The following is a 17,389-nucleotide window of genomic DNA, read 5'->3' as shown; positions in this document are numbered from 1 at the left end:
CAAGGTTACAAGCTATGCCTTTACCCCGCTGATCATGAGAAGACAACCCTACCCCACCCCTCCGCATTATGGAGAACTGGTGGCCCGTTCTCACTAAAGGATGGAATGGGCGGGGCTGAAGAGAGCCCATAATTTTAGCTTGGCACCTGTCCACAAGATATGTGTCTGATCTCTAGGGCTTTGGTGCTGGTACTGCACTTATCAGAAGAGCAGTGTCCCTCGCTTCTAGATGGAGCTCATCTTAAACGTGAGCTCTACTGCACCATGTCAGTGGAACTGCTAGCGATTGCTGAGAGCTGTACCGAGCTTCTGTTTGGCAATGGAATACATAGAATTCATTAATTCAACTGCTTGTTGTATTCTATGATCAGATACTTGCTATATGAATCATGTGTAGAGGCCCGAACTTCCCAATCGGACTTGGAGTTTGGGTACTCTAGGCGTGACTTGGACGTATTGCCGGATTGGCTGCTGAACAGACCCTTGCCATTCAAAGCCATGAGTAGTCCTTATAGGCGTTAATATGCTTTATTGTCTGATTGGCAGCCAATCCAGCAATATGTCCAGGTTGCATGGAGCGCACCGAAAAGGGAAGTTCGGGTCCGCACATCTTTATTCAAGTGGATAAGTCTAACCTTTAGGAAACCCCCTTTAACATTGAGCTTTTGAATTTATATTCTTTTTACAATCTATAGTAAATCATATAAAAGTGATTTGCTAATTTACCTTATGAGCAGAGTTGTAGTAATGTTCTGGCTCTGTTATTCTGCAGTACACCCAACAGAGGGTATATACTTTAGTAGGAATCTTAGTATCGTCATTTTCCGGTGGCTGGGTATTCTGGGCTCTGTATATGTATGCATGTGCTTGTGTATGTGTCCTCACTGATTCTATAAAATGTGTAATCTACCTCAATTCTAGAACTCTAATAGATGATTATTCAAAAATCATGTTTAAAAATGACACCAAAATTTGTATTAGACACCAGGGTAATGTGATGGGTTTGTCGATCAGTAATAACCTATTTATACCTTCTCTGTTGTTCTCTATAAATACGTTTTATGCTGTAATATTTATTTCCCTATTTCTCTGACAACGAGGCTATAAATATGACCACACACAAGTAGGGTTACTGTGATCTGAGCTTAATAATTTCCAAAAATATGAAGTTTTACAGTTTGGCCTTTTAAGGGCTTTTTCAGGTGGCCATATTCAGGCTGGGAAGCGCAGTCTTTGTGTTGACTGTATGTCTTGCCCTAGATGTAGATTAACAGAGTTCATGGCGACATAGGGAAGCACCTGACATATTCACCATACAAATATGTTCCGTTAGGGGTTCTTGAAAGGAAATATATATGAATACATTTTCCAGGGTGTGATAAGGAAAACTTTGCCTCAGTGCGACCTTCAAAAGCAGCCTCTTTTCAAGCAAATACATTTCCATTAAACAAATGGACTTACTAAAAAAAATTTGGAATTAGATTAATAGGTAACTAGGTAACTTATTGGAAATCTGCACTACCTGGACCGGGACCAGAGTAAGGTAATGAACATGCATTTAGATCAGGACTGCTATAGTCAGTGCAGACCTATAGCTGTGTATTTAGCCCTTTTACTTGCTCCTCTTTCCTTTCTGTAGTGAGTGTGATGTTCTTTCTATTCTCTGCTATTCAGGCTTTTAGAAGTACTGGTGATGGGGTTGTATTAACATTAAATCTTACTAACACTTAAAAGGAAATCTACCATCAAAATCCAGCCTAATAAACCAGGGACACTTGCTTATAGATCCAGGCACTGTGACTGTGGTTATATTCTTATGTTATCCATGGCCTCCTGCTTTCTAAAAAGAAATCAACTTTTAAAATTACTCTAATGAGCCTGAAGAGCTCTGAAGGCGCCCCTCGATTCAGTAGCTTCACAGGATGTTACAATGAGCAGAAGCCGTCTCACCCAACCCCCTGCTCGCGATCTCTCTCTCGCTCGCCCGCTCTTCCTCCCTCTGCCAGTGTAATCTGGCATAATACGTGGAATTTACAAAGTTATTTTAGAAGGAAGGAGGCCATGGATAAGAAATATAAGAAGATTACCACAGTCAGTGCCTGGATCTATGAGTAAATGTCTCTGGTTTTCATGCTTGATTTTAATGGTAGGTTTCCTTTAATAGAAATGCTTTATTTAACTGTATCCAGAAGGTCCAGATGTGTCCAACACCGAACTAAATCCCAATTGTGTTTTGTTATGCCTTTTTTTCCTACCATTTTAGGTTTTTCAAGAGCAGTTAGATACTTTGGTTGTCTCCACAATTAAAGCACTTACAGCTGTGAAACATAAATCTCCTGGAGCAAAGGTAAAATACGACACCGGCTTGTCAGTTCTGTTTTTAATTTGTAAGATTCAGAGTTATAAAATAAGTTATTAAAGCTTGTGATGCTGTTTTATGGTTACCCAGTAGTGTGTATTCAAGTGGGTATACCATATCTGCAAGACTGCGCCAAGCCTTGGTAATGTTGGCCAATTATGCTAAAGTGACAAAATGACTCTTCTTTATATTCTATATTTGTCTTTTTGGTTTTCCTGATCAGAGTACCATAGTATTATTTTACATTATTTTTTCCCCCCATTTTCAGTTATTTTCATCATGTGCAGCCCCCTCCTCACCCTCCATGGAATAGTAAATGTGACCATTAAAAATGAAAGAATAATAATCACCTCGGCTTCTGCCCAGGTCCTTTTCCCTCTGTCGTCTTCCTCCTCCTTTCAGCAGCTGCACAGCGTTTCACATGCAGAAACCCAGGACAGCGTCCTGCAGCACACGGAGCCCTGCTTTACAGCCAGGCTGCTGGGGAATGTAGATGTGGCCACAAGTGGGCCCTGGCAATTTCTGGTTTGCCGAATGCTGGCGTGGGCCCTGCCTGTAGATGTGATGTGTTACTTTCCAAGCTATACCTGCAGTAATTACAAGATGCAGGGCAGTAATCAATCAACAATTTTTTTCTGAATCCTTGTGAAATCATTATCACATACCAGTGCCACATACACTATGATGTCACGTGACCACGAGATTGCTGCGTCATAGTGATGCGCATGGGACGGAAGATGGAGCTACAGGGTCGGGGAGAAGTAGCCGAAGGTCTGGCAGGGGGCATCTGAGGTGCACAGTTCATTAAAGGGAGGGCATCTCCTGTAAATTGGCTGGGGGGTGACTGTGGACTGGGGGTTATCTATATTGAGTGGGAACGTACCGGGGCTATCTATATAATGAGGGGACATGTGCAGGGGCTATCTATATACTGAGTGAGCATATGCAGAGTCTAGCTTGTCATGGCTCAAAAATTTTTTGGTAAAAAAAGAATTGTGTATAATGTTATGTATCATTGTGGGAATGGATGCCGATGGGGAGGGGGGCCTACAAAAGTCTTCCAGTCAGGGGCCCCAAAATTCCTAGTGACGGCCCTGCTACTGACCCCTATTTCCACGTCTCTAGGCAAGTTGGATCGGCCTGGTATTGAATCATTTTCAGTATCACCCCAATCCAGACCTCCATGGGATAGTAATTTTGCTTTACATTGATATTTTTTATTTTCTTTTGTGTTTTTAAAGCATTCCATGTAGTAAGGAGCAAACTATTCCAACCTGAATATTTCTTTCATTGCGATGTGATAATTTAGTTATTAGTGGGGTTTTTTTCTTCATTTTTGTATTTATTTGTCATGCTAATTTATAAACAATGGAAAACCACTATTAAAATATTGAAATGATTTATCAATGTAGTTGTACAAGCCCAGAAATTAATGTTAACAGTATGTGGAAAACAAGTTTTCATTCTGTTTTTTTTCCCCTGAAATTCAAGGAAGCGGTAAAACACCTGACAGGTGTGCATGATATATATCTGTGTAGAGCGCATGTCTATTAAAGACTCAAAGCCCTCCTGACACCTCCTCATTCAATGAGTTTTCTGTATTTTCATGACTATAAACATGTGTGAATCTACATTTTTTATGGTCGTGAAAATACAGAAAACTCTTTGAATGAGAAGGTGTCCTCAAACTTTTGGTCTGTACTGTGTATATCATTTTTTTTTTTTTTGTTTAATTGTAATTTGTCTTTAGGTTTAACATTTTATTATCTATATATTTATATGTCATCTGTACATTTAGGAAGTATTTAAAGAAAGAATTGGCTATACTCATTTGCTTGAGGTGTTGAAGTCTCTTGGACAGCCGTCAAGGATGTTACTAGAGGAGATTCTAAATATGGTAATATATTAAGTTTCTTTCATTTTTTACTACTTTAATTTTTACTAGGAAACTACATTTTTGGTTGCCGGTGAATTTGTGACTAGAACACTAGGATTGTAGGTCAGGGTCTCTTTTACATATGACCCCCAATCTATTAATTAAACTCAATTCACTAGTGTATATTCCAAAAAAATATCACATAACATGTTGTTAAATTGTGAATACAAAAATCACATTTGATATATTTTGTAAAAATACATGCAAATTACTTCTATTGCTTGCCAACTACTCAGTGTGGCAGATTTACTTACCCGGTCCATTCGCGATTCCAATTAGTTTTTTTAAATCACTTTTCAGGGTCAGCTACAGATGCAGAGGGTGCATGTACTTCTACAAAGTGAAAGTCTCCAGCAGTTTCTTCTATATTCTGCCTTCAGCTGACAGGCTGGAAATGCCTTTGTCTTCTGAACCCTTACAGGTAGAAACACAATTCTGGTGTCATATTAAACAGAGTCTCCTCTTTTTGATATGACATATGGATGTGCATGGATGCTTAAGAGAACCGAAGATAACTATTCTTAAAGTTACCATTGGGAATACAAAGCTGTACAAAACAAATCAATTTTTTAGTACAAATTTAAGGGTGAATATTTTCGGTTCTATTAAGCATCCATACACAATCCATACATCATATTGAAGGGGAGATTCTTTTGTTTAAAATGACATAAAATTATGAGGGAGTTCATCAAGTTTCTGCGGTAAAACTGTTCTTGTTAACCATGGAAACAAAGCAGATCTCAACTTTAATTTTATAAACAGCTGTGCGAAAATGAAAGCTGAACTATAATTGGTTGCCATAGGAAACTAGAACATTTCTGCTTTAAGATACTTCTGATAAATCTCCCCCTATGTTTCTATGTGCCAGGGTTCAGGAGATATGGCCGTTTGAAGTTGGTCCTTTCTGCACGGGGCATGTGCAAATAGGACGTATATAGCTGTATGGCAGTTGTGAAGGGTTAATTAAATAAATATTTAAAAATGTCGTGTTATGCTATAAACCATTCTTTAAAAATCCCAGAAAATCTGTTTAAACTTGTGTAAATCATGCCAGATCTTCACACTTTGCCAGTGAACTTTACTAACATATTGGTTTAATTTATTTTCCTTTTTTCTTTCTACTTTCAGGCTGTGGAGGGAGAGCATGCTGCGGTTGGGATTTATGGCATAAGCAATGTGCAGCCCCTTCTGCTTCTTATACAGTGGTTACCAGAGATAGTGTCCCACGATCTACAAATCTTCATCTCTGACTGGCTGAAGCGAATCTGCTGCATAAACAAGCAGAGTCGTACAATGTGTGTCAATGCTAGCATAGTCATCCGGATAATAGACGCTCTGAATTCTCATTATTCTCTACACAGAGTCTGTGCAGAAAACCTGATAAGTCTATTGGGTTCCTTAGGCAGCCAATCAATGGGCTCCAAAGAACTGTTCCACCTTATTGCCCTGCTGCGCATGGATGAGCCCAAAAAGAGCCATCCATATGTTGTTCCTGTGACCCGAGCTATGCTTACTATTGCCCGAAAGCAGGGGTTTGAGAGTTCCTTGCAGTATTTTAACCTGTCCCACAGCTCATCCGGGATTGCTTTACCCATAATTCAGAAGTGGCCTGGTTCTGCATTCACGTTTTATGCCTGGTTTTGCCTCGACCAAGATCAATCCACTTTTGGCTATTCTAGTAGTGGTCCAAAAAGAAAGCAGCTATATAGGTAATTCTGTTTTTGTTTTGTTCTTAGCAGTACGATCAAGATGGAAGAGGGTTTCTAGGTATTTTCAATTTTATGTGAATGTGAAAAACTCTGCCAGCATATCCAGTATTCCAACATTTATTGGGGAAGTCATGTAACCGGTTACTATAGAACTATATAGTAAAACAATTATGTTCAAAACCATCCTTGTAAATACCGGGTTCAATTTTTTACATTTTGCTATGTTCCCCATGTTAAATAAAAGGATGTTAAATTCCAGAATAAACATATTGGGCTGATGCGAGTTACTGCACTTAGCATTTTACATCAAGGTATTATTAAGAGTCAATGTTCGGCTGTTAATATTCGGCTGATATATATATATTTTTTTTTTGGTTCAAGCTTTTTCACCAGCAGTGGCACAGGATTTGAAGCCTTTATCTCCTCCTCTGGTTTCCTCGTCGTGGCAGTATGCACCAAGAAAGAATACACCACTGTTAAATTGCCGGATCACTGCTTCTGTGATTCATTGTGGGTAAGCTGCACTTATTATAGTGTCTGGTAGGTTTGGGGAATGTGACCTCTGACTCCAGCAGAATGCTGCTCGTAGCTTTTCATACATCACATATGTGTATTGGGTTTGGATATAATGCATATTGTACATAAAAACATTGTTTTACTCAACAAAAACACTAGTTTAAATAGTGACTATTGGGAAATGAATGTTTCTATGTAAATTCTTTGGTTTATAATCTAATTTTAATAGAGATGCAGCATTAAAGTGTAGTACAAAACTGATTTGTAATTTTCCTTTAATGACTGTTGGGGATTTTTAATGCCATGTTCGTTATACTTTTACTTCAAAAGCGGGTTTTTGCATGGGTGCTACTTCACTGGAGGGTTTGTCCTTTATAGCCAAGTAGATTTACTATAATTGATATTCTGGTCACTGGTCAGCATTATTTCTCTGTGGTTTAATTCTACAGCACAGTATAGCCATCGTACATGTACCAGCAAAAAGGTCCTTGGGATTTTTTGGACAAAGCCATGTCTACATTTATGTTAACGGACAGCTGAAAATCTCTTCACCCCTAAAATTTCCAGCTTTGAGTGAAGTAAGTATGGATATAAGATCTGGGCTTCTTTGATGTATTTATGTTGTATACATATGTGCCCTTGTATATACTACACCTCTATCCTGACTAATCCTTATGTTTTTGTTATTCTTCAGCCTTTTACCTCTTGTTGCATTGGATCTGCTGGACAAAAAACAAATACCCCACCCCCTTCGCAGATAGCAGATCCACCTGTCTCTCCTCCAAGTAATACCAGCAGGACATCGCTGGGCAGTATTCTGTCCTCGCCATCGAGAATTGCCTTACAGGGAAAGACAGATTCTGTCAAATTGATTTCAGCTGGGACACAAGATAGTGAATGGGGCTCTCCAACATCACTTGAAGGACAACTAGGATCCGTTCTCATCTTCCATGATGCTTTGCAAGCGAATCAGATAAAAGCTCTGTACTTGGCTGGTAAGCGATTACATAAAGATAGGTATAGTCTAGGTATTTAATGCTATTATTTCTAAACTTTACGCTGTACACCTACATTGTTGGATTTGCACATTTTATGTTATCAGGTCCTAACAGCTTGAGCCCCTGGAAATCGCAGGAATCTGAACTCGCAGACTTGCCCAGCAAGCTACTTGTGTATTATACACCCAAGGTAAGTCCTGAAACGTAATGTCTAAATTATTTGTAAAGTTATTGCAAGAGTTCCTCTACCTATACTGCGTACTATGCGTGAATGGGTCCACAGAACTGTGGTATAAGTAACCTCTTTTACTGGTCTACCCTGTACGTCATCTAAAAGCATGTGATTTAACAACTCAAAGTTCATGTACTTGGTTGAGATGAAATTGTGTTACAAAGCACGTATCATATATTCTCTCTTTCATATGCACACTGGAGATCCTAATTAGAGAACGGACAATTTCCTAAATGTCAAGGTGTTTTCATATGTGAAATTATTTTAACATGAGTAAAATAGCAGTATTTTATGATTATTTAATGAATTGTATGTATTCTAAAGCACAGAATAAAAATGAAAATGAGATAATTGTAAAAGAACACAGTTCAAAATTGGAAAACACCTTCAAGGTATTTGTGTACATCTGGCAATTGGTGCTAATTTCTTTAATTATCTGACAAAGCCTAACTTTCCAGTTTTCACTGAATTTGCAAAAATGTTGTGCCGATCCAAAGTGATTGAAACTCTCCAGCAGCAGATTGTCCAGAAGAAGACCAAAGGGATGACCCTATCAGAAGTTGGTCGTTCCAATACTGTGCTTCGCCCTCGAAAGACAAACCCAAGAGAGGACAAGATAATGGGGGAGAATCTTCATGAATAATCTTTTCAACGCTGCTGCTGGAATTGCTGGCTAGTTCAGCACTGACTCTCGTCACACATTGCCACAACGTTTAAGAACATTTGGACTGAAAGCCCACTTTGCTGTGACCAAACCTCTCTTTAGCGGAATCAGACGTCTTGACTCAGTGAAGATGAGGAGCATGTTGTGTGGACAGAAGAGAAGTGGCCCACAGTTTATTTAATTGGATCACATAGGAAAATTTGTTTGTGAACAAACTGGGGAAAGACTGAACCTAAATTGTGTAAAGAAGTCAATAAAAAGGTGGTGAAGGAATAGTCATGGTTTGGTGAGTGTTTTCTGCAGCAGGAGATAGACCATACAGCTACATGGCAGAGTGAATGCATGTGTGTATAAGAACCTTCTTCAACAACCTTCTTCTTCATTCAACATTTTCATGCAGGGCCATGCCCCCAGTCACACAGAAAAATGGTAAAAGCATTTTCTTGAAACAGAAAACATTGAAACATTGAAATGGTGAGCCTTAAGTCTGGACCTAAACCAAATATCAAACCTCTGTTAAATCCTTGGTGACAAAGTTATAGCCAGGAAACCAACACAAGTCACAGTAATGGGGAAGAGACTGGAAGAAATGTAGACCAAAATCCCACCAGGGCCATGTGAGAGACTAGTGATGTCCTGTGGTCACAGATGTGCTGAAGTCATTTTAAGCAAAGGCCTATACACTTCCTACTGATTGGTGACTGGTGTAAGCTTCAGAAAATTTAATCTTTCTCTGTGCTTTAGTCATTGCTGTTCTCCAATTATGATTTTTTTTGCTAAATAAAAGGTTTTTGTTGATACTTTGCAAATTTTGTAAAACACTGTTCTAGTGGCATAATGTACTCCTTATAAAAAAAAAGCCTTTAAATGTTGATCAATGGAGATTACATTATTTTAGAAAAAATATAACATAATCCTTATAATAATCTTCTGATATGTTTTTCACCTGTCAATTGTCTTTATTTTTCTGTGTATGATCTCTCTGCCGGGCAGACACAGCATGGATCGGGCTGAATGTAACAGCCGGCCTCCTACTGCGGATGGCAGTATGCCAGCGCAATCTGCAGGGTGAAATAGATCCTCTAAATCTAGCAAAGGGCCGCTATTTAGGACAAACTATTTTGGCCCGTGTCTACATTCTGTTTTGTTTTTTTTGCTATGGAAGTGTATAATGGTATTTTCTTTTAAATAACAGATCTCTTTAGCCTCTATGTAGTTAAGTAAAGCTTTTTCTTTTTGTGTGTATCTGTATTTAGGCTTGTGGGAACCACATCTGCCTTGATTTATCACCCAACCTATTTCATGGACGATTGACTGGAAACAAAGTTGTTAACTGGGACATTAAGGTATTTCGTAAAAATGTGTGAGAGGAGTTTATAACTGCACCCAATAGAATTACATTGGTTATTTACTACTTAGCACTTGATATCAAAAACCGTGAAAAGGGTATAAATAGTAGTTTGGGAATTGGTGCTTCAGTTTTTTTCAATTCTTAGCTTCTGTTCTACCTGAAGTAGTGATGGTCAACATTTTAGAGACAAGTGCCCAAACTGCAGCTGAATCTGCAACCCAAAGTATCAACCTCGCAATCTATTAAACCAGCTGTGCCACAGCTTTCAAGGATGTCAATATAGTTAACAGAAGGTCCTATAACCTCAAAAATAATCTGACCCTGTCTGCACGCGCTCACTCTTTCTGCAGTCTTGTCTTGAGTCCTCACTGGTGGGGGTCTATGCTGGGATGATAGCCAGAGTGCCAATAGAGAGGGCTCTGAGTGTCACCTCTGGCATCAACTCCACATGTTTGCCACCACTGATCTAAGGCTATCAACAGAATAAGACCTCATGCACCCAATGGGGGAGATTTAAATACAACGGCGCATTGCACCGACGTCTGATGAAACCCTGCCCCTCCGGCGTCGATAGATAGATTGGGAGGTTTCTGTCTCCTGATTATTAGGCAGCCATCCGTGCTGGCTTACAAGTGAGTGCACAGTCCTAGTCCCGGCCCTGCCCACTCCGCTGCCGGCTGGTTTAGAGGTGGCGGCTCGCTTGCATTTCTATTATATTTGGATTTGTAAGCCTTGATTAATTTCCCTCAATGATGCCATGTGGCAGGGAGCCCATATGGGATGATGCAGAGTTTTCAGGCACTCATTGCAATGCCTAATTATGCATCTATTAAACTCCCTATAAGGACTACTTTAATGTAATCTAAGTTAAAACTGCTATTTGCTTTGGTTTAAAATTGGAAGCACGGAACATTATAGGGTTGTAGCCATGGTACAAGTTTGTAAAACTACTAGGTGCATTATTGGGCTACTTACACACTTGTGGCCGTGCTTCTGCCGGGAATGATTCATTGTTTTCACAAACCCATTCACTTCAGTGACTGAATCTGTCTGTGAAAACAGGCCTATATATCCAGTCTACAGATTGTGTTTGCTCTATTTCACACAAAGGGTGGGAAATGGTTTTACCGAAAGATGAAAAGACTAAAAAGTTCTACATTTAGTGCTATTGAAATAATGATCAGAGGTATATTGGCAGACATACTTTGTGCTTGGATCCCATTGTAGTTAATGGGAGCCAACTCTACAGTAACACCCCTCTGCTACTAACTACAGGATGCTGCTGGATGGTCTGCAGTCAGTTGATTGGGCCGTCTGCCATGTTTTACATGCTGTGGATAGGTCATCAATACTATTTAGCCTTGAAAACCTCCTTCAGCAATATTCTGCAGTCAGAGCTCCATTATATGACCACTATAAATGACTGCATGTAGCAAGACAGCAGCAGTCTAATAAAAAGTTCAAAAGTGTATTAAATGTCATTAACGGCTTATTAATGTGATAAATTATATTTCTGTTTTAGGACATGATCAACTGTATTGGAGGACTAAACACGTTGTTTCCACTATTGGAGCAGATCAGTTGTCTAAATGAGGTTGTCTGTGACAAGTCTGAAAGTTTTAGTTTTCCTCCTGAGCTGTTAACACCTACAGAGGGAGATTTTGTAGTTTTGCCATCCACAAGGGCTTCAGGTATAAGTTTTTAGACATACTTTTTACTTTGTGCAGAACAAATAAATGATCCATTTCAGTTTAACAGGTTCTTTACCCATTACATAAGTTGCTGTCACAATAGTTTGATTAATAATTTGTTTTCGGTCCCAATTGCAGACAATCACACCATACATTATTTGTAATAGGCAGAGAATTCCAGGTGAATAAGGTGGATTAGCAAGAACAACACTCCCTTTATGTTACTAAACAAAGTCCCTCAGTCTGTGTTATTAGACTGTAATGTTTGCTTTTATAAGCTACAGAAGATTCAAAAATTAATTTTATTATTGTAACTAAACTACTGTTTACATATATAATAAGGAACATTACATAATACTCTACTCACATTCCAGTGCCTCGAATGCTTTCAGCTGATTAGGAGTTTGACTGTCAGGTCGGAAAGTAACAGCTTGCCTGAAAGTTACCTTATACATAAAAGTACAAGAAATTATACAAATACATTGACATACATTACTGTCTCATTCCCACTTTGTAACAAATGCCTGATCATTTAAATTCCTTACATGATTATCTTCTTATGAGGGGGTATCTGATAACAGAGGGGATGTGAGACTAACCAGGGCTCCCATTACATTACTAGGATGAATGGATGAGAGATCACAGTAGTCTAAAAAAACTATCTGCTTATCTATAGACGCATGTCATTGAGGGTGCATTCACTGCATCACAATCAGCTTTGAGGTGCAGTTAATAGGTGAAAGACCTTTGTGGAACAGGTTTCCTCAAAATCAAATTAAATTGTTCAGTTCATGTCTTTCACCTGTTGAATTAATACAACTGCATCTAAAACCACCTTAAAACTTTGTAACTGCAACGTGTGACTGCACCATCAAGATTGTAATTCATTGAATGATATATGTGATTAATCTCAGAAACATCAATCTGGGTGGACATAATTCTTTTTTTATTCTGTCTACCTCTCTCTTTCTATTGTTTTTCTTTTTTTTTTTTTTACTTCTCGTTATCTTTCCTAATAAGGTATTTGTGATTCTGTTACAGAAGCCCGCCTGGAAAAGAATATTGTAGCCACTTTTGTTTTGCTGGTGAAACACTTTATTCAGAGACATCCGATCAATCAGGAGAATCTGATGCATTCCCATGGAGTTGCTACACTAGGGGCTCTGCTGCAAAAGGTAACACTCTATTTGTATAAGTTCACCTATGAAAGTCAAGTATTACCTCTTTCTTATTGGTATACAACCCTTTTCCAGTCCTCAAAATAAAATTGTCAATCCCGGACAATCCTTTAAAGTAGATAACATACGTGTTAAATGGAATCGCCTTGTTCAGCTTCACCTTAAGCCATTTTAACAATTAATAATGTAATGTGTATATGCATTTTTTTGGATACGTACAGTAATCAATCATTTTCCCTCTCAGGTTCCGGGCCACTTTATGGATGTAAATGTGCTAATGGCTGTTCAGCTATTGATAGAGCAGGTGTCTGTAGAGAAGAACACTGCACTGTTACAGCAGATGTACCAGTTTCTATTATTTGATTTCCGCATATGGAATCGTGGAGACTTTCCATTTCGAATAGGTGAGAAATGCTCGGAATAATACAGACTAATAATCATTTATCCATAGACACACATAGAAACTTGTGTGAAAGTTGTAGCAGGTCACCAATATATTGTGAATTATGGGTAGAGAATAATGGACGTGTTTGCAAAACACAGGACTTTTATAGCAGTTGTTATGGCAGACTCATGCACACAATAAAGCCCTGAGCAATTGGGCATTTCATGGTGTCAAGCTTCCTCCATGCACTACCAATTCTGTAGGGCTTCATACATATGTGGAGATAAACCTCCAGAGATTTGGAACATGCCACAATTTCTATAGAAGACTACACCAAATCCCTGTATAACATTCATAATGTATAACATCCATAATATGGAGATTGATGTTAGAGTTGAAGCTTCTATAAATGCAAATTGTTGTTAGCTTTACTTTCTTTTTTATTTATTCATTTTTTTATAGGACATATTCAGTACTTGTCAACCATCATCAAGGATAGCAGAAAACTCTTTCGCAAAAAGTATGGTGTTCAGTTTTTGTTGGATACAATCCGCGTATATTACAGGTAGGAAACATTGGTACAATATTTGTTAGAACCGCAAAGAAAGTCTACCCCTGACTGGCCAAGGTGTAACAAAATAGAAACTGGCCTCATTCACTCGACCGGGCAACGAAGTGGGGGACATGGGTTCTTCTCACCCCTCCCCTCTCCATTCAAAACTGAGCGGCCCTGTGTTGTAAACTTCTAACGTTGCCGTGATTTGGCTGCAAAGTGGTCAGCCTGATCAATTCCCTTATACAGACGTGTGCATGGGACCTTATTTTGTAATAAGGTTAAAAAAAAAAGTCTACCATCAAAATCGAGTATGATAAACCAGGGGTACTTACTCATGGATCCAGGCCCTGCTTGGTGGTAATCTTCTTATATTTCTTATCCATGGCCTCCATCCTTGGAAAATCAGCTTTTAGTGGCGGAGGCTCATTAGTATAATTGTAGAATTTGTGTGTGTGTGTGTGTGGGGGGGTTAATGAAAACACTGAATTCAAAGAATAAACCAGATCAGACCTTGCATCAGCATACCTACTTCTATGTAAAGGTATGTTTGGTCAAAATTTGGCAATTTACAAAGTGGTGTATTTCCTTTAAAGGGAGTTGATCTGCTCCGTTCTACGCTAAAACATATTCCAGTATTGCGGAGTGTACAGGTATAAGATAAAGGTATTTAATTATCTTGTCAAAAGCTCCAATCAAATCCCTAGGCAGTGAACTGTCCGCTCTGGAGCCCGGGCAGTATTGTCATAATGACTGTGCCAAAAGATGAAAATTTATTGTGCATGCAATATTCTGGATTGCTCGATTACAATGGGACTGTAAGGCCGGTGGCACACGTCGTGTTTTGAACCTGTTTTGGGCCGTTTTTAAGCAGTCCGTTAAAAAAAACATGCGTTTTGAAAATTGCATCAAATTTTTACCGGTTTTACTAATTATCTTACCGTATATACTCGAGTATAAGCCGACCCGAGTATAAGCCGAGACCCCTAATTTTACCACCAAAAACTGGGAAAACCTATTGACTCGAGTATAAGCCGAGGGTGGGAAATGCATTGGTCACAGACCCAGCCAAGTTTATAGCCAGCCAGCCCCCTATAATATACAGCTTGCCCCCAGTAGTATACAGCCTGCCCCCAGTAGTATACAGCCTGCCCCCAGTAGTATACAGCCTGCCCCCAGTAGTATACAGCCCTGCCCCCCAGTAGTATACAGCCCTGCCCCACAGTAGTATACAGCCCTGCCCCCCAGTAGTATACAGCACTGCCCCCAGTAGTATACAGCCACCCCAGGCAGCCCCCAGTAGTATACAGCCACCCCAGCCTGCCCCCAGTAGTATACAGCCACCCCAGCCTGCCCCCAGTAGTATACAGCCACCCCAGCCTGCCCCCAGTAGTATACAGCCACCCCAGCCTGCCCCCAGTAGTATACAGCCACCCCAGCCTGCCCCCAGTAGTATACAGCCACCCCAGCAGTATACAGCCACCCCAACCTGCCCCCCAGTAGTATACAGCCTTGCCCCCCAGTAGTATACAGCCTGCCCCCCCAGTAGTATACAGCCACCCCAGCCTGCCCCCCAGTAGTATACAGCATACCCCCAGTAGTATACAGTGTCCCCCCAGTAGTATGCAGGGAGCCCAGAATTAAAAAAAAAAAACTTATTTACTCACCCTCCGGTGGCCCCGATGCGCAGCGCTGCTCCCCCGATGTCATCGCAGGTCCTCTTCTGGCTCCCCGGCTCCTCTTCTTGCTTCTGCGCCGTCTTCTGTCTTCTTTAACATCGCGTTGGGCGCCGCAACTGTTCTCTCCCGTGCGGCGCCTAGTATGACGCGCCGCTGCTGACGTCATACTAGGCGCCGCACGGGAGAAGAACAATGGCGGCGCCCAACGCGATGTTAAAGAAGACAGAAGACGGCGCGGAAGCAAGAAGAGGAGCCGGGAAGCCAGAAGAGGAGCCGCGATGACATCGGGGGAGCAGCGCTGCGCATCGGGGCCACCGGAGGGTGAGTAAATAAGTTTTTTTTTTTTTTTAGTCCATTTTTAATTATTTTTTGACTCGTGTATAAGCCGAGGGGACGTTTTTCAGCACATTTTTTGTGCTGAAAAACTCGGCTTATACACGAGTATATACGGTAATTAAAACAGGTCAAAAACGGATTTTTAATGGCTGCTTAAAAACGGCCCAAAAGCGGGTTCAAAACGCCACGTGTGCCGCTGGCCTTAGTCCTGCAGATATTAATGAAGGTCCTAGGGCCAGGTCTGCATTTTGAGTGGAGACCCTGAACATTTTTGTAAAATACCATTACATTACTATTATTATATTATTATAACACTGAGTTTGTCATCTACCTGGCACTATATTTGTTAAGGAAAAGAAGCCTATTACAAAATCTAATAAATCTAATTTATTTACAGATATTTGGTATAAACAATATTATATCAAATTAATTTGCCTTTTTTCCTTCATTTCCCCAATATATTGTGTACATAATTTCATTTGTCTCTCTTAGTAAGGAGAACTGTTTGTCACCTGAAGATTTGGCTACAATAAGAATGTCTCTTTTTGGGCTCATCAAATACTTTCTCAGCAAAGGTGACACACAGGAAGAGATTCAGAGTGTCATTGGTTACATTGCAGTGACTAGCGATGAAGAACAGGTACTTATTTTATTTGTTTTTATCTTTCTTAGGTTTTAATGGATTGCATTTGTTTAATCATCTTGACCTTTCTTTTAGCTACGAGGAGTATTGGATGTTATACACAGCCTCCTGAATACTATACCCACACAAGACCAGCTATTTTTACTGCTTTTTGAGCCAGGCAGTGCTGATATTCTCTATGCATTGCTGCTTAATCAGAGGTATTCTGACCGACTGAAAGAACTGGTATTCAAGGTAAGTCAGATACTTACTGAAGGAAATTGTAGCTCAGATTTAAGGACTTTTTATGACATGCATAGTTATGTCTCCTCCCTACTCCCCGAAAATATATAGTAAAATTTGTCTTATGACACATGAGAAAATCAAGGATTAGGGGGAACTTTCTAAACCAATATTTTTTTTTTTAACCAACAGCTTACAATGGTATAACATTGTGGAGCATCTATGGCTTTAATTCTCCACACACCTATAAAGTGCCCTTAAATGGCAAACTCTTCGTAAGGAGAACTCTTACCTTCTGACCCTAGTCAATAGCATCTCACACAGCCAAACCAGTTCCCTACACTGTACTGAGGAGACCCAACCAGGTCGACACAGTGCTGTCTACAGTTGGGTAGTATTTTCCTTGTGGAATAGATATACTGGTTTGGCTTAATCACACACTACAAGAATAAAGATTCTTGTAGATCATACTTGGTGTTAATGGGGCTGACCTTCAAGGTAGCAAAATGAGGCATTGGTTTCCATTTAACACCTTGGAAAACATACTTCCCACAATGGTATAACATAACAAGGAGATTAATACCTACTTCACCAATCCCTTGTTACTCTTGTTCTGAGGATTCCCTGGTCTTTCTCCATGTAAATTTTTTTCTGCAGCAATAACCTTGTGTAGACTTTTCAACATCAATGGGGCACAACTACGGTTATTGTGCGCTTGTATAAATTGGTTTGAAGTAAGCATCTCTGGTTGCTTTACTATAGTCCCAGGCTGCAATGATCATCTGTAAGGTGTCTGTAATGAATCTTTATTGATAAGTCATGGTCCAATTACAGCAAAAAAATTTGAAAATCCAACTGGGGCAATTGTTTTGTTTGGGGTTAAAATTTTAAAATGTGCAGTTCCAACTTGCATACAAATTCAACTTAAGAACAACCC

The 17,389-nt window shown here is 39.8% G+C and overlaps 1 protein-coding gene across 2 annotated transcripts in view; it reads left to right on the top strand.

The window, feature by feature from the left end:
- The window catches only part of NBEAL1 (neurobeachin like 1), an 81,191-nt gene that overhangs the window by 38,290 nt on the left and 25,512 nt on the right, over window positions 1-17,389 (top strand). For both annotated transcript variants that reach the window (XM_072121145.1, XM_072121144.1), the window contains 14 exons: window positions 2,264-2,347; window positions 4,158-4,256; window positions 5,424-6,004; window positions 6,386-6,518; window positions 6,970-7,098; window positions 7,215-7,515; window positions 7,623-7,708; window positions 9,671-9,760; window positions 11,288-11,456; window positions 12,498-12,631; window positions 12,879-13,038; window positions 13,482-13,584; window positions 16,080-16,227; window positions 16,306-16,464. In XM_072121145.1, the coding sequence (XP_071977246.1) occupies window positions 2,264-2,347; window positions 4,158-4,256; window positions 5,424-6,004; window positions 6,386-6,518; window positions 6,970-7,098; window positions 7,215-7,515; window positions 7,623-7,708; window positions 9,671-9,760; window positions 11,288-11,456; window positions 12,498-12,631; window positions 12,879-13,038; window positions 13,482-13,584; window positions 16,080-16,227; window positions 16,306-16,464 (2,376 nt within the window). The remainder of the gene's footprint in view (window positions 1-2,263; window positions 2,348-4,157; window positions 4,257-5,423; window positions 6,005-6,385; window positions 6,519-6,969; window positions 7,099-7,214; window positions 7,516-7,622; window positions 7,709-9,670; window positions 9,761-11,287; window positions 11,457-12,497; window positions 12,632-12,878; window positions 13,039-13,481; window positions 13,585-16,079; window positions 16,228-16,305; window positions 16,465-17,389) is intronic.

Source organism: Engystomops pustulosus, chromosome 8, assembly GCF_040894005.1.
Source record: "Engystomops pustulosus chromosome 8, aEngPut4.maternal, whole genome shotgun sequence".
Taxonomy (NCBI): Eukaryota; Metazoa; Chordata; class Amphibia; order Anura; family Leptodactylidae; genus Engystomops; species Engystomops pustulosus.
Note: the sequence above shows the minus strand (reverse complement) of the source record. Positions and strands in the feature narration are given on the sequence as shown.